Source organism: Salmo salar, chromosome 24 (assembly GCF_965601325.2).
Source record: "Salmo salar chromosome 24, fSalSal1, whole genome shotgun sequence".
NCBI classification, from domain to species: domain Eukaryota; kingdom Metazoa; phylum Chordata; class Actinopteri; order Salmoniformes; family Salmonidae; genus Salmo; species Salmo salar.
In genome coordinates, this window is record NC_138314.1 from 22016597 (window position 1) to 22042447 (window position 25851).

The 25851-nt window shown below is 40.1% G+C and overlaps 1 protein-coding gene across 1 annotated transcript; it reads right to left on the minus strand.

Moving 5' to 3' along the window:
• Positions 1 to 19162: 19162 nt before the first annotated feature.
• On the minus strand, positions 19163 to 24176 carry LOC106585589 (early growth response protein 3). The gene is made up of 2 exons (XM_014171969.3): positions 23722 to 24176; positions 19163 to 20411 (listed from the first exon to the last, which is right to left on the minus strand). The coding sequence occupies exons 1-2, from the start codon at positions 23873 to 23875 to the stop codon at positions 19306 to 19308; spliced, it is 1260 nt and encodes a 419-aa protein (XP_014027444.1). The 5' UTR covers positions 23876 to 24176; the 3' UTR covers positions 19163 to 19305.
• Positions 24177 to 25851: the final 1675 nt, after the last annotated feature.

A 25851-nucleotide genomic window follows, 5' to 3' on the forward strand; every position in this document is an offset into this window, starting at 1 on the left:
TGCACCAGATCTTATTAGGGGCTTCATAGCAAAGGGGGTGAATACATATGCACGAACCACTTTTCCATTGTAATTTTTTTTTTTGGAACAAGTTATCTTTTTCATTTCACTTCACCAATTTGGACTATTTTGTGTATGTCTATTACATGAAATCCAAATAAAAAATCTATTTATATTACAGGTTGTAATGCAACAAAATAGGAAAACCGCCAAGGGGGATGAATACTTTTGTAAGGCACTGTAGTGTGCATCTATCAGGTACACATACATGTTAGTACATACACACAACAATAGGAGAGGCGTTGCTTTATTATTATTTTTTAAACCAGGTTTGCTGTTCACTTGTGCAATCCTATATGAAATGGTAGTTTCATGCAATCATGGCTCTGTAAAATACTGTACATTTCCTTGAATTTGTTCTGGACCTGGGGAATGCGATAAGACCCCTGGTGGCATGTCTGGTGGGGTTAGTGTGTTTGTCAATGCTGTGTGTGTAAGCTGACTATGCAAACAATTTGGAATCTCCAACACATTAAATGTTTCTTATAAAAACAAGAAGTGATTCAGTCAGTCTTTCCTCAACTCTTAGCCAAGAGAGACTAGCATGCATAGTATTGATATTAGCCCTCTGACTACAATAAAGAGCAAAGTGTGCTGCTCTGTTCTGGGCCAGCTGCAGCTTAACTAGGTTTTTCTTTGCAGCACTTGACCATATGACTGGACAAAAAATCTAGATAAGACTAGAGCATGCAGGACTTTAGTTCCTTGTTGCAAACAGGATGCATCTTTTGGAGTATTTGTATTCTGTATAGGCTTCCTTTTCACTCTGTCAATTAGGTTGGTATTGTGGAATAATTACAATGTTGTTGATCAATCCTCTTGTCTCCTATCACAGCCATTAAACTCTGTTTTAAAGTCAACATTGCCCTCATGGTGAAATCCCTGAGGTTTCCATCCTCTCCGGCAACTGAATTAGGAAGGACACCTGTATCTTTAGTGACTGGGTGTATTGATACACCATTAAAAGGAGTAATTAATAACTTCACAATACTCAGAGGGATATTCTATTTTTACCCATCTACCGATAGGTGCACTTCTTCGAGAGGCATTGGAAACCTTCTTGGTCTTTGTGGTTGAATCTTTGTTTGAAATTCACTGCTTAACTGAGGGACCATACAGATAATTGTATTTGTGGAGTACAGAGATGAGGTACCTATTCAAACACTATTATTGCACACAGTGTGAGTCCATGCAACTTATTATGTGACTTGTAAAGCAAATATTTACTCCTGAAATTATTTAGGCTTGTCATAACAGGGTTGAATACTTGCCACAAGACATTTCATCCTTTAATTTTTTTATAAAATTTGTAAAAACATAATTCCACTTTTGACATTATGGGGTATTGTGTGTAGGCCAGTGACAACAAAAATCTAAATGTAATCCATTTTAAATTCAGTCTAACACAACAAAATGTGGAAAAAGTCAAATCAAATCAAATTTATTTTTATATAGCCCTTCGTACATCAGCTGATATTCTCAAAGTGCTGTACAGAAACCCAGCCTAAAACCCCAAACAGCAAGCAAAGCATGTGAAAGAAGCACGGTGGCTAGGAAAAACTCCCTAGGAAAAACTCCCTAGAAAGGCCAAAAACCTAGGAAGAAACCTAGAGAGGAACCAGGCTATGAGGGGTGGCCAGTCCTCTTCTGGCTGTGCAGGGTGGATATTAAAACAGAACATGGTCAAAATGTTAAAATGTTAAAATGTTCATAAATGACCAGCATGGTCAAATAATAATAATCATAGTAGTTGTCGAGGGTGCAACAAGCACGTCCGGTGAACAGGTCAGGGTTCCACAGCCGCAGGCAGAACAGTTGAAACTGGAGCAGCAGCACGGCCAGGTGGACTGGGGACAGCAAGGAGTCATCATACCAGGTAGTCCTGAGGCATGGTCCTAGGGCTCAGGTCCTCCGAGAGAAAGACAGAAAGAGAGAAAGAGAGAATTAGAGAGAGCATATTTAAATACACACAGGACACCGGATAAGACAAGAGAAATACTCCAGATGTAACAGACTGACCCTAGCCCCCCGACACATAAACTACTGCAGCATAAATACTGGAGGCTGAGACAGGAGGGATCAGAAGACACTGTGGCCCCATCCGATGATACCCCCGGACAGGGCCAAACAGGCAGGATATAACCTGCCTGACACCAAGGGGTGTGAATACTTTCTAAAGGCACCGTAATTAACAGCGAGCCCATTCTGGAAAATGTACATGTAGAGTATATTGTTCTAAACAATAGCCTGTCTTACAATTAACAAAATTAAAAAGTGTACTTTTAAGATATTAATATGTTCAATGTTAAATAAGATTTTTTATTTCAGAATCAAGACTTGCTCCATATTTTAGAGCACAGTATAAGGAGTATAATGACACCAAGATGTCTGTACGATTTACATGTACGGTTCACAGAGGTCTGTACGATTTACATGTACAGTTCACAGATCCCTACCTTGTTTCTTGTAAAAATGTAGCTAATGAGAGTAAGGCATAAACCCTAATTTGCCCTGAGTTCAACACAACAGTATGGCTGTTGGTGTAGGCCTAATTAATGTAGGTAAGGCCCACTGTTTTAGCTGTCAGCAAACAGCTGTACCCAGTTTTACATTCCCTAAAACATAGTGGCTCATGTTAAAACCAACAGTTTAACACCCCTGCTCTCCCCCTTGACCAAACCTTTAGAACTAAGCTGTTTCCTTATGGACGTCACTCTACTCTAGTCTAGACGTATGCATGCCCAGAGAAACAACCGTCTTATTTACCAGCACAGCCATTAGCTCTGAATGATAAAAATACAGAAATGATGCTGCTACAGGAAGAACCAATGACTACGTTGGAACTATAAATGTGTGCGCCATTGGCAAGGGGATAACATATCACTTCAATTGGGGCTATTGCCTGGAGTACAGAGGGCTGGTTGAGGACATTAGGAGTGCAATTGTTCGGATGACCCCTGAGTCAATTCGCTCACGTCACAGAAGCAAGAGTGAGGGCCTGACTGGAATGCGTTGGTCAGCATAGTTGATAAAGGGCTCTTTCACTGGACAGGCACCACACATTTGACCTTGTGCTTGGCTGTGCGTAGAGCCCTGCACGGGCATGAATTTTAAGCCCGAGCCCTACCCATGCCAGCAACCATTAAGCCCTACCCTACACAGGCCCGATTGCTTCTGCCAAATTTAAGGCACCCCACATTTGACCCTGTGCTTGGCTGTGCGTAGAGCCCTGCACGGGCATACATTTTAAGCCCGAACCCTACCCATGCCCGTGACCATCAGGTCCTACTCTAACAGGCCCGATTGTTTCTGCCAAATTTAAGGCCCGGACGAAAGGCCAAAATAACTTCAATCATTAGTATCCATTAGCTGCTGGTCTCTGTCTGTCTTCCCCCTCCCTGCAGTGCTCACACAGCATGTACTCTGCTGCTAGTCTGCCACCCTCAGTGGGGCTGTAAAAAAACAGGATGCATCCGGTTTTCAGGACGCGACTTCCGCTTTTGGACGTTAACAAGGCGACACTCGATCTTAACAGTGCAGAAGAGAACCTTCCTTGACATCAGGACCAGAAAGAAACACTGCTCAAGTGTTTCTTTAACGCCTGCTACGTTAGGTTAATAGTCTGCCTGTGTGAGTATCCAGAGCAATTTCTCCTCCTCGGGCTGCTCAAAGACGAGACAAGTTTTTGTCACTCTAAACTCAGGAACATTATTATTTTCTGTGAAAAAAATCTGTCCTGTCGACTCGGACAATGTTCTGGTCGTATATTTGACGTGGTTGAAGCACGTCTGACACCATGTTATGATCTTAGTAAGTTAAGACTGCAAAACGCTTGATCAATTTAGTGATACACGAGCCCTGCCGTACCTTAGTAATTGATTAAAAAAACAGGCCCAAACCCAATAAAGGTGTGGTAATTGAACCTCCCATTCATCACATCATGTGTATAATATTTCTAAACAGCTTGGCCAGTTCTAGACACCGTCAACTTACTGAAAGCTAAGCCAATGGCTAACTGCTAAGTTAGCTAGCTAACCCCACAATTTCACTAGTCGAGTCAAACCGTTAGCTTGTTGAAGACGATTAATTTGTCTAGCTGTCTTATCAAAATACATACCAGCTCATTTTGTCTGAATTTCTCATCCAGTTTCAATGGGCAGCTTTTCTCTCTTCAGAAAACCTCATCCCCTTTCACATAAAATACTTTCTAGCTAGATAAAGTAACCAGGAAGTGGCTACAGTAGTAGAACAGATAGATGAGAACATATTTGGTAGTAGTTTTTTTGGGGGGGGGTTAAACCACGAAAAGCAGAAAGGCCTGCATGGCGCACTTGGTAAGTGAGAGGGAGACGAAGTATAGATCCAACTATTTATGTGGGCTTGTCTGTTCAGCAATGTTATTTTGGGAGTTTGAAATGTAATATTATAGCTTAGAAAATTGTTACTGACAGATGAGCTCGCATCAAGGAAAGATCAGAAATAAAAGAGATCCTGGACATTCAGGATTTCATGCTGATCTCTCTTGATTTCAGCCCAGAGGTGGGAGCATGGAGATAATATGGATGGAGTAGGATGCCATGCCATTAAGTGTGTAGGCAGATCATATTTTCCAAAGTTCTTTAAAAGCTGTGTGTCTAACTATATGCTATTCATAACATAATACACCTGTTGATAGGCATAACATAATGTTTGAGGACTATTCCTCTAATAAATCAAATATAATTTGAGAAGTCTGTATAGGCATCAGGCTGGGGAACACACCATCCAAGTCGTTCATTATTTTCCATAGAACACATACTGTAACCCCTCATTGATTATCCCTTACATACTTATATACAGTACCAGTCAGAAGTTTGGACACACCTACTCATTCAAGGGTTTTTCTTTATTTAGACTTTTTTCTATATTGTCAAATAAAATAAAATTGTATTAGTCACGTGTGCCAAATAGAACAAGTGTAGACCTTACAGTGAAATGCTTACTTGCGAGCCCCTAACCAACAATGCAGTTTAAAAATATTAAAAACAATATATAAAAACATATGAATAAGAATTAAAAGTAACAAGGAAATAAGGAGCAGCAGTATTGAGGTAATATGTACATGTAGGTAGAGTTATTAAAGTGACTATGCATAGATGATAACAACAGAGTAGTAGCGGTGTAAAAAGGGGGGGGCAATGCAAATAATCTGGGTAGCCATTTGATTAGATGTTCAGGAGTCTTATTTAGAAGCCTCTTGGACCTAGACTTGGCGCTCCGGTACCGCTTGCCATGCGGTAGCAGAGAGAACAGTCTATGACTAGGGTGACTGGAGTCTTTGACAATTTTTAGGACCTTCCTCTGACACCGCCTGGTATAGAGGTTCTGGATGGCAGGAAGCTTTTCCTCAGTGATGTACTGGGCCGTACGCACTACCCTCTGTAGTGCCTTGCGATCGGAGGCCGAGCAGTTGCCATACCAGGCAGCGACGCAACCAGTCAGGATGCTCTCGATGGTGCAGCTGTAGAACATTTTGAGGATCTGAGGACCCATGCCAAATCTTTTCAGTCTCCTGAGCGGGAATAGGTTTTATCGTGCCAGCTTCACAACTGTCTTGGACCATGATAGTTTGTTGGTGATGTGGACACCAAGGAACTTGAAGCTCTTAACCTACTCCACTGCAGCCCTGTCCTGTAGTCCACAATCATCTACTTTGTCTTGATCACGTTGAGGGAGATGTTGTTGTCCTGGCACCACATGGCCAGGTCTCTGACCTCCTCCCTATAGGCTGTCTCGTCATTGTCGGTGATCAGGACTACCACTGTTGTGTCATCGGCAAACTTAATGATGGTGTTGGAGTCATGCCTGGCCGTGCAGTCATGAGTGAACAGGGAGTACAGGAGGGGACTCCCTGAGGGGCCCCTGTTTTGAGGATCAGCGTGCCGGATGTGTTGTTTCCTACCCTTACCACCTGGGGGCGGCCCGTCAGGAAGTCCAGTATCCTGTTGCAGAGGGAGGTGTTTAGGCCCAGGATCCTTAGCTTATTGATGAGCTTTGTTGAACACTGAGCTGCAGTCAATGAATAGCATTCTCACATAGGTGTTCCTTTTGTCCAGGTGGGAAAGGGAAGTGTGGAGTGCAATAGAGATTGCATCATCTGTGGATCTGTTAGGGTGTTATGCAAATTGGAGTGGGTCTAGAGTTTCTGGGATAATGGTGTTGATGTGAGCCATGACCAGCCTTTCAAAGCACTTCATGGTGCTACGGGTCGGTAGTCATTTAGGCAAGTTACCTTAGTGTTCTTGGGCACAGGGACTATGGTGGTCTGCTTAAAACATGTTGGTATTATTGACTCGGATAGGGAGAGGTTGAAAATGTCAGTGAAGACACTTGCCAGTTGGTCAGCGCAAGCTCGCAGTACACGTCCTGGTAATCCGTTTGCCCCTGCGGCCTTGTGAATGTTGACCTGTTTAAAGGTCTTACTCACATCGGCTGTGGAGAGCGTGATCACACAGTCTTCCGGAACATCTGGTGCTCTCATGCATGTTTCTGTGTTTTTTGCCTCGATGCGAGCAAAGAAGTAGTTTAGCTCATCTGGTATGCTCGTGTCACTGGGCAGCTCTCGGCTGTGCTTCCCTTTGTAGTCTAATGGTTTGCGAGCCCTGCCACATCCTATGAACGTCAGAGCCGGTGTAGTACGATCTGATTTTAGTCTGTATTGACACTTTTCCTGTTTGATGGTTCGTCAGAGGGCATCGGTGGAATCCCAGAACATATTCCAGTCTGTGCTTGCAAAACAGTCCTGTAGCTTAGCATCTACTTCATCTGACCACTTTTTTTAATGATGGAGTCACTGGTGCATCCTGCTTAAATTTTTTGTTTGTAAGCAGGAATTAGGAGGATAGAATTATGGTCAGATTTGCCAAATGGAGGGTGAGGGAGAGCTTTGTATGCGTCTCTGTGTGTGGAGTAAAGGTGGTCCAGAGTTGTTTTTACCTCTGGTTGCACATTTAACATGCTGATAGAAATTTGATGAGACTTATTTAAGTTTCTCTGCATTAAAGTCCCCGGCCACTAGGAGTGCCGCCTCTGGTTGAGCGTTTTCCTGTCTGCTTATGGCGGAATACAGCTCATTGAGTGCGGTCTTATTGCCAGCTTCAGTCTGTGGTGGTGTGTAGACAGCCACAAAAAATACAGATGAAAACTCTCTAGGTAGATAGTGTGGTCTACAGCTTATCATGAGCTACTCTATCTCAGGCGAGCAAAACCTTGAGACTTCCTTAGATATCGTGCACCAGCTGTTATTTACAAAAATGCATAGTCCACCGCCCCTTGTCTTACCAGACGCCGCTGTTCTATCTTGCCGATTCAGCGTATAACCAGTCAGCTGTATGTTGATAATGTCTTCGTTCAGCCACGACTCCGTGAAGCATAAGATATTACAGTTTTGAATGTCCCATTGGTAGTTGAATTTTCTGCGTAGGTTATCCATTTTATTTTCCAAAGATTGTATGTTTGCTAGCAGAATGGAAGGCAGTGGGAGTTTATTAGATCGCCTACGAATTCTCAGAAGGCAGCACGCCCTCCGGCCCCTTTTTCATTGCCTTCTCTTCACGCAAATGATGGGGATCTGGGCCTGTTCCCGGGAAAGCACTAAGTCATTCACATCGGACTCGTTAAAGGAAAAAAAATGATTCTGACAGTTTCTGGTGAGTAATCTCAGTTCTGATGTCCAGAAGTTATTTTCGGTCATAAGAGGTGGTAGCAGCAACATTATGTACAAAATAAGTAAAGTAAATAAGTTACAAACAACGCAAAGAAATGAACAAAAAAACAGATTTGGATAGGAACACGTAAAATGTCAGCCTTCTTCTCCGGCACCATCTTAGCGCCCGGAGAATAATAGTGAAGACATCAAAACTATGAAATAACACATATGGAATCATGTAGTAACCAAAAAAGTGTTAAACTTAAACAAATCAAAATAGATTTTATATTTGAGATTCTTGAAAGTAGCCGCCCTTTGACTTGATGACAGCTTTGCACACTCTTGACATTATCTCAACCAGCTTCACCTGGAATGCTTTTCCAAAAGTCTTGAAGGAGTTCTCTCATATGCTGAGCACTTGTTATGAGGTAGTCTCCTGGAATGCATTTCAATGAACAGGTGTGCCTTGTTACATGCTAATTTTGTGGAATTTCTTTCCTTCTTAATGCGTTTGAGCCAACCAGTTGTGTTGTGACAAGGTAGGGGTGGTATACAGAAGATAGCCCTATTTGGTAGTCCATATTATGGCAAGAATAAGCAAAGAGCTACGACAGTCCATCATTACTTTAAGACATGAAGGTCAGTCAATTTCAAGAACTTTGAAAGTTTCTTTGCGTGCAGTCGCAAAAACCATCAAGAGCTTTGATGAAACTGACTCTCATGAGGACCACCACGGGAAAGGAAGACCCAGTGTTACCTCTGCTATAGAGGATAAGTTCATTGGAGTTACCAGCCTCCAAAATTGCAGCCCAAATAAATGCTTCACAGAGTTTAAGGAACAGACATCTCAACATCAACTGTTTATCAGAGGCTGCGTGAATCAGGCCTTCATGGTTGAATTGCTGCAAGGACACCAATAAGAAGAGACTTGCTTGGGCCAAGACATGGACATTAGACCAGTGGAAATCTGTCCCATCTCTTTTGCGCTTAGTGGGACTACCATTTGTTTTTCAACATGACAATGACCCAACACACCTCCAGGCTGTGTAAGGGCTACTTGACCAAGAAGGAGAGTGATGGAGTGCTGCATCAGATGACCTGGCCTCCACAATCACCTGACGTCAACCCAATTGCGATGGTTTGGGATGAGTTGGACTGCAAAGTGAAAGGAAAAGCAGCCAATAAGACTGTTGGAAAAGCATTCCAGGTGAAACTGGTTGAGAGAATGCCAAGAGTGTGCAAAGCAGTCATCTATGCAAATTGGTGGCTTCATTGAAGAATCTAAAATATATCTTGATAAAATAAAAAATAAAAAATCTTACTACATGATTCCATATGTGTTATTTCATAGTTTTGATGTCTTCACTATTATTCTATAATGTAGAAAATAGTAAAAATAAAGAAAAACCCTTGAACGAGTAGGTGTGTCCAAACTCTTGACTGGTACTGTATATATATCAGTATGTAAGGGATAATCAATGAGGGCCACAGTATGCGTTCTATCGAAAATAATGAACGATGTGGAAGGTGTGTGTCATGACACCCTAGCTGAGTGGAACTATTCTTTTCTGAGTTGATTATCCCTTTTATACCATGGCTATAATTTACCACATTTGCCGGTAAAAATGTGTTCAACATCCACTAAAGTAGCTAGCAAGTTTACTAGAGTGGTACAGTAGTTGCCATGGTAACCAAACAACTAAGACTTGCTAGTTTAGTTAACCAAACCGTCAGTCCTACCTTGCCATTATGAAAATCGAATTCAACAATGACAAATGTTTTCAATGCGACTTTTGCTTTCAAAAGCAGCTCAAACATAGAACATGTAAGAAGGAACTGTAGGCATTGAATTCTAACATGCAAATATACAGTGCATTATTTAAGCAATACGGCCAGGGGGGGGGGGGGGGGTGTTGTATTTGGCCAATATACCCCGGCCAAGGGCTGTTGTTACCATGACGCAATGCGGTGTGCCTGGATACAGCCCTTAGCCGTGGTATATTGACTATATACCACAAACCCCCGAGGTGCCTTATTAAGTGATAATGCCAGAGAAGCCGGTGTTTGGAGGATATATTGGCACGGGTATTGTTAGGCCCAAGACTAAGACCTCCAAACAACGGCTTCAAGGAGCTTATCACTCAATTAGGCACCTCAGGGATTTGTGGGATATGGCCAATATACCATGGCTGGGTATCCCTTTCCTACGCATGCCTTTGCTACGCACTTCTCAGTAGGTGGTATTCAGACTTACCTTGTGCAGGTGCGTAACAGGCTTTGCATGCATGGTTTCCTTGCACGCGCTGAATACATTTAATTCAACCACTGAAAACCCTCTCAACAGATTTTCTCATGGAGTTTTCATTCAATAAGGTTTTCAGTACATTTATCTGAAGCCATCCCTGTAAATTTGGTATACCTTTTTCATCTGAATTTCCTCGACAGACTCACTAGAATTTATGGAGAGAACGGTTCAGAATATTAAGGCTCAATGACAGAAAGCAAGTAAATACTCATTCATCTCCTTTTCAGCACCAATTAATATATTTAAAAATACTCTGATCTTGTTTTTACATTACATTTTAGTCATTTAGCAGACGCTCTTATCCAGAGCGACTTACAGTAGTGATTGCATACATTTCATTTAATTTCATGCATTTTTCTTTTGTACTGGCCCCCCGTGGGAATCGAACCCACAACCCTGGCGTTGCACACACCATGCTGGCGTTGCAAACACCATGCTCTACCAACTGAGCCTATTATTTAGGCTTAGGAAAGTATTTATGCCAAATACTTTTTAAAAATTGTTTTGGAGAGCCTTTATGCACAAAATATAATGGTGAATAAAAAATGCAGTTTGATTCATCCTGAAAGTTGCCATATTCAGTTGTTCAATACATTAAATATTGGAAGGTGAGAAAAGTGTACAATAGGGGTTGAACAGTAGTCCTATAAATCTACCCAAATAATCCTCACTAATCATGAAACGGTGATGACAACGCGCCAGCCGTCGTGAACTGTGCGCCAGGCTCCAGGGTTTAATTATGTGATACTGTCCGAGAAGCCGGTGTTTGGAGGATATATTGGCACTGGTGTTGTGCTTTGAAGGCATTATCACTTTTATACAACGGGTTACCAACATATTAAAAAAATGATTGACATATTTCATTAAAAACATTATTTTGTTGAATTTATTCATACTATTTCATCCTTCCACAATATATAGTCCCGAAATTAATCTAGGGTTGCTACCCAAGCTGGCTGGTCGTTTGTTCTATCGGTTCAGTTGCCAGAGACGCGACCCAGTCGTTCAGTCTTTTTGTTCTGTTTCTATAGAAGAGACCCAGTTGTTCGTTTTAAATGTTCCATTGCCATACTGGCTGGTAACGTTCATATTCCTTGCTTGCTAGCTAGCCAACTACGGCCAATATACAGTCACGTCAAACAGTGCAGCCAGAATAACAACAGTAGATGCATTTGTTTAAGCTGTTTTCTAGTGACATTTATTTAGACATATCCATAACATAACAGTGAACTGATGAGGCGCGATTTCGCCTGGCATAGAAAATGTTTCTCGTCAGGGCACTGTTGTTCAGAGGGAGCTAGCCAACAACACAGCTAATGCAATCACTTCAAACTGAAGCTGTAAAGACAGCAAATTAGCTGCACTTCGTTTCATTTGACCTTTTTCAACTGACATTTCTTTGTATATGTCCATAAAAATGATGCCAGCTGATTTAATGATTTCGACTGGCTGAGAAACGCTGCGTGTCTGTCTTGTCCCGACTCCCGACATGTTCATTACTATGGGACAGCTGGAGATCGAATTTGAATATTGAAACAATGCTGCAAATGTCGGAGATACAGACAGCAAGGTTTATACAAATATCTGCTGTTGACAACTAAATGTTAGTCTAAAAGAAATATGAGATGATGTATAGATGCTTTTTATAGTAGAGCTCATGTTTATAAATTGTCTTGCTGATGAGACAGTGGATTGCACAGAGTAAATAGGCATTTTAAAGTCATGGATTTAGCCAATGGTAACTTGTGGAATAGACATGTAATGTGGTTTTAACCAATCAGCATTCAGGATGAGACCCAGCCGTTGTGTAATTGCCATTATAAACTTGTTACCAACATAATTAGAGCAGTGGAAATAGATGTTTTGTCATAACCTTTGTATACCACGGTTTTTCAGCCAATCAGCATTAAGGGCTCGAACCACCCAGTTTATAAAGGGAAATAATGCATTCTCTAGAATGCCCTTCAAGCCATGGTATAAACATACAGTTGAAGTCGGAAGTTTACATACACTTAGGTTGTAGTCATTAAAACTCGTTTTTCAACCACTACACAAATTTCTTGTTAACAAACTATAGTTTTGGCAAGTCAGTTAGGACATCTACTTTGTGCATGACACAAGTCATTTTTTCAACAATTGTTTAAACACAGATTATTTCGCTTATAATTCACTGTATCACAGTTCCAGTGGGTCAAAGTTTACATACATTAAGTTGACTTTAAACAGCTTGGAAAAGTCCAGAAAATTATGTCATGGCTTTAGAATCTTCTGCTAGGCTAATTGACATAATTTGAGTCAATTGGAGGTGTACCTATGGATGTATTTCAAAGCCTACCTTCAAACTCAGTGCCTCTTTGCTTGACATCATGGGAAAATCAAAAGAAATCAGCCAAGACCTCAGAAAAAACATTGTAGACCTCCACAAGTCTGGTTCATCCTTGGGAGCAATTTCCAAATGCCTGAAGGTACCACGTTCATCTGTACAAACAATAGTACGCAAGTATAAACACCATGGGACCACGCAGCCGTCATACCGCTCGGAAAGGAGACACGTTCTGTCTCCTAGAGGTGAACGTACTTTGGTGTGAAAATTGCAGATAAATCCCAGAACAACAGCAAAGGACCTTGTAAAGATGCTGGAGGAAACAGGTACAAAAGTATCTATATCCACAGTAAAACGAGTCCTATGTCGACATAACCTGAATGGCCGCTCAGCAAGGAAGAAGCCACTGCTCCAAAACCGCCATTAAAAAGCCAGACTACGGTTTGCAACTGCACATGGGGACAAAGATCGTACTTTTTGGAGAAATGTCCTCTGGTCTGATGAAACAAAAATATAACTTTTTGGCCATAATGACCATCGTTATGTTTGGAGGAAAAAGGGGGACGCTTGCAAGCCGAAGAACACCATCCCAACTGTGAAGCACGGGGGTGGCAGCATCATGTTGTGGGGGTGCTTTGCTGCAGGAGGGACTGGTGCACTTAATTTTCCATCCTCATGATGTCATCTTGTGGATATATTGAAGCAACATCTCAAGACATCAGTCAGGAAGTTAAAGCTTGGTCGCAAATGGGTCTTCCAAATGGACAATGACCCCAAGCATACATCCAAAGTTCTGGCAAAATGGCTTATGGACAACAAAGTCAAGGTATTGGAGTGGCCATCACAAAGCCCTGACCTCAATCCTATAGAAAATTTGTGGGCAGAACTGAAAAAGCATGTGCAAACAAGAAGGCCTACAAACCTGACTCAGTTACACCAGCTCTGTCAGGAGGAATGAGCCAAAATTCTGCCAAATTATTGTGGGAAGCTTGTGGAAGGCTACCTAAAACGTTTGACCCAAGTTAAACAATTTAAAGGCAATACTACCAAATACTAATTGAGTGTATGTAAACTTCTGACCCACTGGGAATGTGATGAAAGAAATAAAAGCTGAAATAAATCATTGTCTCTACTATTATTCTGACGTCTCACATTCTTTAAATAAAGTGGTGATCCTAACTGACCTAAGACAGGGAAATTTTACTAGGATTAAATGTCAGGAATTGTGAAACTGAGTTTAACTGTATTTGGCTAAGGTGTATATAAACTTCCGACTTCAACTGTATATATACTAGTGCAAATGGTACAAGCACACAATTTCATTTTCTTTATTCAAGTACTTTACATAGAAATAACAAAAACAATTGCGTTACAACAAACTGAAGTGCCAAGTTAACAATGAGGGAAGTACATCTCCCCACCACAAAAGGATAATACATTTCATTACAATATTCAGAATTTATATTAGGACCTTATTATAAGGTAATAGAAAAACATGAAGTAAGACAATCCACAACATTTTCAACAAGACCTCTTGTTTTCTTAAAAAGAAAAAAAATCCCAGTGTGTTTTCCAAAATGTCCATATTTGTAGCTCCGCAGTTTGTCCCCTTTTACTTATGTTTAATGTTTTTGTTGTAATCATTATTTTCATGCATAATAAAATAATTTAGCACCACCTTTAGAACCTGAAGGTGGCTCTAAACATGGTTGGAACATTTTCGTGCACATGCAAACAAGAAGATATAATGAAAAGCAAACACAGGAGATAACAAAGAAACATTTCCCAAAACATTTCAGTGCCATCTACCAAAGATTAACCTACTCTAGTATGGACCACCTTGGAAATGTCTGGTACCATCCTCAAAATTAGCGTTTAGGATAGCAATCTATCATCATTTTAAATGTTTTGAATTTTTTGGTTATTATTATGAGATGAGCTGCCAGTCATTTATCCTGGTACAAAAGTGGTCATGGAGGTTTTCTGTGGAATGTTTACTTTCAGTCTTTTATGACCTTGCACAAAGGCAGCTTTACAGGGAGTAAATTAATGAGTAAACACAGACATCAGCACAGGGACGCCTTGAGCTGTAAGCTGACTGAGGTCACATTTACATTTTGTTACTTTTGTGGAGTTCTCATCGCATATTGTTCCTAATCACCCAACCTTGCATCCCAATTTGGCCCAAACATGGCTGTTAAGGTTGGCTCGAGTCCAGGATTGAGCAGAGAACTATCAGGATGATGAGAAGATATGAAGGGAGCTCTCTTATTTAAATCTCTTACACACTTAGCGTATCCTCTAAAATCATACCAGTTCAAGACAAATACAAAAAGGAAAACAGTCTTGAAAGTACTGTGTTCAGATCATATTGGACAAAGAAAGCACTATTGAATCATGATTCATGATGACAGTTTTTGATTTCAGACCTTTTTACAGTGTTTTTATATTTAACAGTAATGTGAAATAAAAATGTACAACTGTTATTGTAATATAGACCATACTTTTACACTGTGAAATTTGCATTAGTCAGACAGATGACAACATCCCCTTGTAATTACGTCTTTGGGTGACAGATGGAAATATGTTGGCGTATTCTCCTCTCTTCCGAGCAAAACTTCAAATCTTCTCACCGAGAGCTAGATAAACACAGTATTCTTTAAAACCAAACCTCATTCACCATAAACTTAACATTTGAACCCTCACATATGAGCATCAAATGCACAGGGCTGCCATATGATCTCTGAAAACTGTCTTTGTTATTCTACTCATACTACAAGGCTTTGTTGCTGAACCATGTTAGCTGAATGAAAAGGTACAGAATAAGTCCATGTGCCCTTAAAAAATGAAGTCATCATTCTAAACCAGAAGAGGATGAAACAATATCCCAAATCAGCAAATAATGTCTACACCAAATCTTGTTCCACTGAATAAAAATATAAACGCAACATGTAAAATGTTGGTCCCATGTTTCATGAGCTGAAATAAAAGATCCCAGAAATGTTCCATACACACAAAAATATAATTTTTCTCAAATTTTGTGCACAAATTTGTTTACATCCCTATTACTGAGCATTTCTCCTTTGCCAAGATAACCTATCCACCTGACAGGTGTGGTATATCAAAAAGCTGATTGAACGGCATGATCATTACACAGGTGTACCTTGTGCTGGGGACAATACAAGGCCACTCTAAAATGTGCAGTTTTGTCACACAACACAATACCACAGATTTCTCAAGTTTTGAGGGAGCATGCAATTGGCATGCTGACTGCAGGAATGTCTATTAGAGCTGTTGCCAGAGCATTGCATGTTCATTTCTATACCATAAGCTGCCTTCAACGTCGTTTTAGAGAATTTGTCAGACCACGTGTACCATGCTAGCCCAGGACCTCCACATCCAGCTTCTTCACTTGCGGAATCGTCTGAAACCAGCCAACCGGACAGCTGATGAAACAGAGGAGTATTTCTTTCTGTAATAAAGCCCTTTTGTGGGGGAAAAATTAATTCTGATTGGCTGGGCCTGGCTCCCAAGTGGGTGGGCCTATGTCCTCCCAGGCCCACCCTTGGCTGCACCCCTGCCCAGTCATGTAAAATCCACAGATTAGGGCCTAATTAATTTATTTAAATTGGCTGATTTCCCACTCAGTAAAATGGTTGCATATTGCATTTATATTTTTGTTCAGTATAGATTGTATTTGCCCTTTCCACCTGTGAGCCAATCCCGTCTCAGCTGTTGAGAATTTCATCCCTTCAATTACCCAGAGAAGTTAAGATGGATACACTTGCATTATGCACACACTTTTAACATTAAAGGCCATAACTGAATATTCCAAGCCATACATACAGTTTTGTACACTTCACTTAGCTTAAGGCAAATCCCACTTCAAATGATACATGTTTTGAATCAATACAGACCAGTGTTATTTGAGTATCATTATAGATGGACTGTAATCATCTACATTCCCCTTCTATATCGTTTATTTTTCCACTTACTACTATTCACTTGCTAACTAATCATGATCAGTGAACTATCCTTTTTAAATTCCTACCATTCATCAAACTAGCTCAAGCAAAGTCCCGGAAATATTAATAATTGGCACCAGGAATACAACTGTCCTAAAATGCACTTCAGAAAGAAATTGATTTAAATAATAAGTGAGATGATACTGTATGTGTGAACTCGCCAAGTCTGTCAGACAATGCAAGGGGTCTGTTCATTTACCCATTTACAGTAGATGAACTGGAGAAAGACACTCTGGGGCCAAATTAATTGGAAAATAAGTGGCCACTTGCCAGGAAGCCTAGCAATGAAAACCAGTTTGCACAGGAAAGAGGAAATGTGGCCTTGGAAGCACATTGGAGAATGCTGTAATTTAGTGAGCAATGGATTTATAAATCCTTGTTTTTGACCTTTGTTGAAATTTTCAATCAAGATTTGTGAAAGTTTTTGCTATCAGGCACAGCTGTTATGACAATAAGTAATCCATATCAAACACACAGAGAACACATTTGACTGTGGTGCATTAATTATCGCGCACAGGACCAGGTGGGACAGGAGGGGTAAAATAACTGCCCTTTCAGGGGACATCAGAGAAACACCAAGACCAAAGCTGACTAGAGCATTGAGCACAGTGAAGACAACAATCAAATGTAGTGGATCAATTCCCAATCAGTTTGGATTTACATCCCTCAAATGAATTGTAGTACATTATTACCTATACATTGTTATCATTAATGAGATTATATGATTTGACTTATTTGACTACTTGTTTAATGATTTTATATATTTGACACACATATGAGTGCATTTTTTGAATCAGTGTGACCCAAGATTATTGTAAGAAATGTATTTATCTGAATCTAAAGTAATTCAAGTAGCGTAGTCTTCAGTCAATGCCAGACTTGCCACTTGTAAGACTATATATTGCATACTGATATTGCCTTACTGATATAAAAATCCATGTGGATAGTGAAAAATGTTGCATACTGTGTACTAGGCTTATTTTTTTCAATATATTTGTCTGAACTTTGGAATCCATACATTACAGGTTTGTTTGCAATTGAAATACAAAGATTTATGTTCAGATTTTTGTTTATTTAGTTTAAGAACACATTAGTGTTTCCTCAAACCACTTTCTGCTAAGAACCCTATAGTTGGTACAAATAATAATAGATAGTTTTGAAATGGAAGATAATGAACCCCATTTGGCACTGTGTTAATGCTCAAAAGTATTTTGCAATGACTTGTGTTCACAAAACTTTCTGCATTATCATTACTTTACAAGAAGCATTTTAAGACACCTTCTGCACAAGCATTCAGTCAATAAGAAATGTGTGTATGTATACATTTGTTTTTATATATAGTACGTCTACATACACATGCATACAAATGCACAATTTAATACTGAAGTATATGGTGCCTTTGACAGTCTGAGTATAAAAGTTGAAGTACCTGTATATATCTCTCACTATACAAAAAATAATAATCATTTTAAATTCAGGATCTCTCAAAATAGTAGGAGGTGTAAACATGGCAATACCATGTAGATTCTATAGTACTTAGAGATGTTGCTCATTGTAACAATATGCAAAACATTTTACAATATCTCTAATTACATGAATATAACTGGCAGGTCTCAGTGAACGCACATATAAAAGGCATCTCTGCTGTTATTCAGAAATGTTGTTGACTTGCAGTATAGATGCAGGTATTTCAATGTTTCAGTCTTACTCTCTGCGCTCTTAGCATTTCACTTCAAGTTTGGTCGAGTGTGTCTTTAAATACACATATAAATGTGACCAAGGGGAACCCTTGGAAGATAGACGGTAATATATATATTTTTAAAGCAACATAAGCACTAAACTTAAAATATAGATTTTTGTTTTATCTTGGGTATCTTAATAAGCTTTCTGTCATGGATTTGTGTAATTTGTAGTGAATATGTTACATTCTTCATCAGTTCATGAAGATTTAGCATTAATGTTGCAATCCATTTTATTTAGTGTGCATCAGACGACAATAGATTACCACCAAAGACTAGTCCATTGAACACAGGATCGGGTTTGGATGGACAAAACCAATGATTCATGTGTTTTTTTATGCTGATGTTTTTGAGTTTATAGCAAAAGGATTTTGACCAACTGAGTTGTAACTGTGATACTTATAATTGCTCAAATTATAATAAAATAACAATGTTTTGTATTTTGTGGCTAACGTTAACAATCTGCCTTAAATCAATGTCGGAAACATAGTTTATGTCTTTGTAATGTTTGGTTAATCCCAGGCACAATTAAGAAAACAAACTTAGCAGTATTATCCAAAAACGTTTGGCACATTCTTTTGAGAAACAATAATAATAATAAAAAAATGTGTAAAAAAGTATTTTACAACAAAAGGACAAGGCAATGGAAAGTGCAGCAAATAAGGTATCAACAACAGTACACAAATACAACCAATTGCACTTTTAAACAACCAGATGAAATAAATGCATACATCCCAAACATAGCTCACCTTATTCTACGCCCAGTTGTAATTCAATCTAAACCCAAATTATACTTTTTTTGAATCCCATCACATCCAAGGTTTTTGGTGAATTTCTCAGAAAACACAATACATGATAAAGTATGACTTCAGAAACTTAAATTTCATTATCAAAGATATGCCATGTCCGCTTGGACAGCCGATGCCATGATGCCCCTCTGCTTGCAAACATTCACACGGTTGCTGTCCCTCCCGTCTATGTCCTCTTCTTCCCCTACTCTTACAAGATAACATCTCCAAATAGAGGAGGGAAATATTACATGGAAATAAAAATGAAGAGAGATGGAGTGTAAGAGAAAAATAGAGAGAAAGAGTCACCTATTTGTCTCATTGTGGATAGGATCCCTCCCTCCCCAGTCTTATGTTAGGGCATGGTGATGGTCCATCCTAAGCACAGGTAGTGACAGTCATGATGTTGCCACTGCTGGGCCCCCCACTGCCACCACAGGAACTGGGGGGTGAGCTGTGGCTGCCAGCCGCTCCACTCCCCTTGTCGGCCGGTTTCTTGTCCTTCTGCTTGAGGTGAACTTTGGCATGTCTCTTGCGCTCATCACTCCGGGCAAACTTGCGTCCACAGAATTCACAGGAGAAGGGCTTCTCGCCCGTGTGCGTGCGGATGTGGGTAGTCAGGTGGTCGCTTCGGCTGAAGGAGCGCATGCATATGCGGCACTGGAAGGGTTTGTGACCCGTGTGGATACGGAGGTGGCGTGTCAATTCATCTGAACGGGAGAAGCGTCTGTCACAGTTTTCTGCTGGGCAGGCATGTGGCCGCTCATGCACAGGGGTTTTGCTGGGCCGGTTTGGGTACTTCCGTGGTCGGATTGGTTTGAGTGTTAGTGTCTGTGGTGGCTGGTGGTGCTGAGGAGCATGCTGCTGCCCGCCCATGAAACCTGGATGAATCTGCTTGTCTTTGAATGCGCGAATGGTCTCTAGTGGTGTGATGGGTGGGGGGTTGACACGAATGGGGTCCATGGACTGGAAGGGCTTGTGCTCCATCATGCCAACCTCACCCTGATGATGGAAGAGGTTATAGTCTGGGATCATAGAGAAAAGGCTCCCGTCCATGGAGGGCTTGGAGGTGGTGTGGTAGTCATTGCTGGGGTAGCCGAGGGTAGTGCTGGTAGCAGGACTGTGGTGGAAGGAGACCTGATCCTGGTACAGCTCGCTGCAGGTGGAATAAGCAGGCAGTGGCGGACCATAGACCTGCTCCATATCTGAGGACTGGCCGCCCATGCTGGCTCCAGAGGACGATGTCTGTGTGGTGATAGTGCCAGGCGACGGGGAGACGCCCAAGATCCCAGCACTTACTAAACTAATGATATTGTTGTCTGAACACCAGCCAGAGCCCCCCATTCCACCCGACGGAGGAGTATCGAAGGCAAACTTCCCCAAATAGGTGACAGGCTGCCCGCTGCGGCTGGACTGGAAGCTAGAGCCGTACTGGATCTCTGCATTTCCCTTATCACTTCCCATCCCCAGATCCATGATATTATCTGGATGAAAGGGAAACAAATTGAAGTAGAGTGTCAATGAATAGTTCACCCAGCTGTTATAACATGTTAGAAACCTGTTAGAAAAAAAACATACGTGAAAGTGTGCAGTACTACTAGTACAGAAAAGTTTATTGAGTCTAGAAGCTACTAGACTATGATAAATATGAACCTGCTTGATATTTCAGTCAGAGTCCTTGATTAGTCCGAAATTCAGCTTCTCTGCATATCTCTGCAAATAGTCTGCCAAGAAGAAATCTTAAAACAAAGCCGTCCAATCCAGTTCATTAGGAAAAAGTGAGCGGTGGTGTCAGACCTGCAAGTTTATCGACTGACTTGTGCATCTGAGACAATGCTCTCTCTCTCAGATCCCACAAGCTCTCATAAATCAAGACCTAAACACCCCCCTTTGATCCAGTCATTGTATGTCCCACAGGAGGACAGCCACAGTGAATGGCAAGATCTGATTCCCTCACAACAGGGCGTAAGCCAGACACCACTGCCAGCACTCTCACAGATACATGTATGTCCAATGTACTGTAGCTGCATGGGTTTTAGCAGAACATGAAATCTACACAAAATGAGCAAATTGAACTGTAAAGTGTACTTCCTACTCAGATCACTTGGTCAGCTACAGTGTACGCACATTCGGCCATAGAAATTCACATTTGGTCTTCTAGCTAAATGTTATGTTCACAGTAACTTTCTTGTTTCTTTCACTTTTGTCAATGTGTTTTTTACTAGTACTGTAGTAGCCTATCTTAGGTATATGTGGCAGCATTACAATTATTAAATGTCATATCAGACACCTGCAATGAAAATATCCAAATGAATGCAGTTCTGAGATGGCACAGTTGTGTGCAGAGATTTTAACCGGTTTTGTGCAGACATTTTGAAAGAATTCATACATCATCAGACATAGCCTATATCAGCCCATCATTCAAGTTGCAATAAATTATACACAGGGGTGGTTATATATTCAGTCCCAGTAATTACTGTCTGTTTACCAGAATTTGGCTAAGGGCAAAGCATGATGAAACAAACAAAACCAAAACTACATATGTTTCACACAACTATTGAACACATGATGTAAATAAAAAACCTTTTGGCAAAGAAAACAAGCCTAAAAATAGCAAATGCTTAGGTGTGTGTGTTTTAGACATTAGGCTATATGAATACAAGGCAGCCATTATATCTTGCTGTAATCTTCCTCAATATTTTGACTTGAACATTTAAGCAGTGTCACAGATATTGCTCTCAAGTGAGCTGGTGTTATTGCTTTGGTGGTGAATATTGTGAGAGAACACCACTTGCACAAGGGACCAAACACCTGACTCTAGAGGTATCAAATAGGTACTTCAAAATGTTGCTCATCATAGTCAATAGTTATCAAAAATATATGTGATTTAAATGAGAATATGTAGTCAGATATTATATGTAATGAACATGTCACATTATAATTTATTGATGACTACCTGGTAAACCTGGTAAACACCTGGCTAACCTAATTGTGAGACCTGTAAAGGGTTTCCATCTCTTTCATGACTTTTGCCAGAAATGTATTGATTAGTTATATAAAAAAGCATGCTGTTATCTCTGGAGTATCGAGAGGTGATACTTATATCACAGCAAATGTAATTTTAAGGGATTGGCAAACACTACTGGACTAAGTCACGGGGATGTGTAATGATAGAATATAACTATATCAATATTATAATTAGAAGTGGTTGGTGCTGTGTTTTCAGTCATTTGAAAGGTTATTTACAATTTCTAATTATTCATCTACATTTACTTTGAAAATTAATAGGCCTAACATATTGACAAATAACAAATGTCCATAGATATTCGATTATCAGAATAGATCATATTAGGACAATTTTAACCATACACTGACGAACCTCTAAAGAGTAATGCCACTTCAGCTGGCTATATACTTCTGTATAGTGAAATAATTAGACTACTTTACTGTACTATATTTAATTATTAAATATTGTATAGGCCTTTATCTTTATCTTGCCGCTAACAACTCCAACAACAATTATTTAATGTCAAATATATTAATTTCAGTAGGCTACTATACAATTGTCATTCCTCACCTGTTGATGTCCAAGAGGTCCAATTGAAATGTGCTACAGCTGTATATAGCCTACTGTCGGCTGTAAATTTGAATAAAATCTGTTGGTGTGTCGGAAGCATATTGATCTGAAAACATGTATGCGCTGCTATTGCTATCAAGGATCGTGTCAATGATTATATAAAAGTGCTTCTTCTAAACTTCATTTTGGAATTGACAAACCCTTGCACTCAATTTAAACAGAATTAATTGTATGACACACATCTCTACAAATCAAAGTTGCTGTCATCTGGAGACTTGCGTTCAAATGAGAGCAAACAAATACATTATCTTCATAGATTTTTAGCTATATGTAGCCTAATCGTTGTAAAGCCTACAGTCTACGGCTATGGGCATGGGCAAGTTTGAAAATCAACGTCTGTCAAACGCCCACTTTACAGTGGATGGCCATGCCACTCATAGTCCAATCCAAAAATATCCTCTAAATTGTCAATAAATACACAAACAGTGATGAATTAATTAATGTAATGTTAGCTAGAAATAATGAATGTCTTATGCACAGGCCATGTATGCAATGTTGTTTTGGTTACAGTGGCACATTTATTTATGGACTATCAACACAACCGTGGCTTTATCATGGTTCAATTTAAGTTAACAAAAAATATGTAGGCCTATCCACATTAATTTATGTTTTTGTTTGGTGATTACATTTTAATCTATGAACAATTTTTAAATCTATGAATTTTGCGCCAATTTGTGCGTTTTACTTTCACTTTAAAGACATGCCAATCATTTTGGGTAAGCAGAGCAGATAAGTTAATGTTAGGCCTATTTACATTACTGTTTGACCTTACATGCAAATAAAAGTTCGTGAAATTGTGACAGTAGCCAGGGAAACTCATAGGCTTGGACATTGTTACGCATATTTCTGGTATAAAAGCTTGCCTCTTATAATATGGTTAACACTAACAGTTACAGCACTTGTTTTACATGTAATCGAAATAATAGTAGCCAACCATTGTGAAAAATGCTTTAAAAAACGAAGTATTCAATCGAGATCGATTATGTGCGTAACAGCCCGAAGCGCAAACAGGTGCCTGGATGATGGTCGTTGCGCGCGCTCCAAGACAACTGTTGCGGTGCTTGCATGATCTCCACAGCTGAGACGCGCTGTAGTTACAACAAATCCTGGATAGAACATAATCCAATCACATCCCAAATAAAGTAAACTATGCTTACCTGTATTCATTTGCGTGTAGTGGTTTATAGAATCCGTATTGGTGAAAATGTTCATAGACGTCGGAATGTCCTCTTCTGGGTAAAGACTGTCAGGAATCGTGTTTATTAAACTGCTCATGGTAAGAGGGAGCTTGTCCGCCAGTTTCCCTGTCATAGCAGTTATTTAGTCTGACATAAATGGCAACGTGCAGGTATCCGAATAGAAAAATACACAGTAGATGATGATCTATAAGTGTTAGAGAGTGGAGAAAAAAGATCCTAGATGTTGTATCCAAGTTCCCTTCAGAGACAGCGTTGATATCTCTCCTTTGAGATATAGTAGAGCTTAACTATCACAGGCTATTGTTATTAATATAATTACAATGAGACCTGTCATTACCTTCTTGTTTGCATGTTGTGTGTTTAAAGTCTGTGAATCAATGAAACGGTGGTGGTGGTTTCACAAGCGTAGCGCTGCTCTGTATTGCTCGGATAGGGAACTCCAGCGCTTGCTGGTATTAAATAGGGGGACGGAACATTTATGTGACGTAGATGACCATTTATGGATACACAAAGCCAGACCGTACACAACACGTCACCAATGGAAGCACCTCATAGTGGAACATTATGCTGCATTCATAATCTAATGGGAATGTGGTATTTACCATATATGACTGGGAAAAAACACTTGAAACCCCTCCAACTAGTAGGCCTATTAGGAACTCGTTTATCATCCCTGACCTCCGACTTCTCCCACATGGTTAACTCTGACATAACCCACAAAAGAAATTACCTGGACAACAGCATTTTCGGCAGTTAAATGCAACTCCCAATTTTTTTTTTTTTATAAATCGCAATCTATTAGTACGGTTTTTGAACACTATAATTTGTGTGCGAGCATGATAGCTGTAGCCTACTTTTATTTATGGTTGACGCAGCTGGTTTGCCATTAGCTAATCAGCGTTTCTCAACGAGTTCAAAGCACGTGAATGCATCGAACTGGAATTTAATACTTCAAATTTGGAAATTACCACCTTCCCACTTGGTTATAAACACAGCATTATAGTCTGTTGCAGGAAGACATGTTGAAGCGACGGCTCAGCTCTGTGGAGCGAAGCCTGTGTTGGTCTGCTATGAAGCGGATCATGATTTCCTCATTGTGCAGTCGGCTACTTTGCTACCTGTTGACGAATTCACATTAATATAAAATGTTCAACTATGTGGGATAGCTTTGTAATGAAGCATGTTGTTTGATATGAGGTATTGCATTCGTCTTGTCCTCGAGAACACATTTCACTTTTATCCTTTGTCATATTAGAACACGCAACTGGACCACGCGTCAGAATCATGCTAGTCAAAATGACATTGGAATCATCATTCATGTCTAAAGCTGCTTTTGCCGAAACATCGCAATTATTCCTTCTTAGATAAAAAGTTAAATATTCCGGCCTTTACCTACTCAACCAGTTGAATCCATTCACAATACTGGTGCCGGTGACAACTGTGCGTAAAAGTATGGTGAGGGCATGTCAGCTCTTCTCTTGAAATCTGGAAATGTTTTAGCGTGATTTAAGTCATGAATACTATTTTCACATCTTAAATGTATGTAGGGTGTTATACACATGTATTGCATCATTACACATGATAGTAAAATTAAAATAATGGCTTTATAGCCTACAATATCAGTATGGAGACAAAGATTTTAGGGATGTACAATACAATTCAGACTTTTGACTAGAGTGGGCTCAATGTCCCCAACGTGTGTGTCTCTTGTCTTAATGTTGCACCACACTGGCTTCTTGACGTTGACCTGTATACAGTACAGCGGTCCTGCTCGAACTTGTCCTCCCTTTATTACATTTTTTCTTTTTAAATATGAGAAATTTCATCCATACACCGTCAATGATGACACATAGTTTGCCCAACATAACGCACAGGGGTTTGATTGTCCTTCTACTCTTTAAAACTCCTTTCATGCAACAACATTCGCTTACAAAGACAGTAATTGTCAGAGTTAATAGCATGTAAATATTGCAAGCGCTCCGTGAATCCACAGACTTGCTCTGACTTTGAGAGCCAAGTTGCCGCTAAAGTGGAAACTCCAAATAAGGCATTGATCCGGCACCGCCCCTTGTCTGTATTTGGTTATTA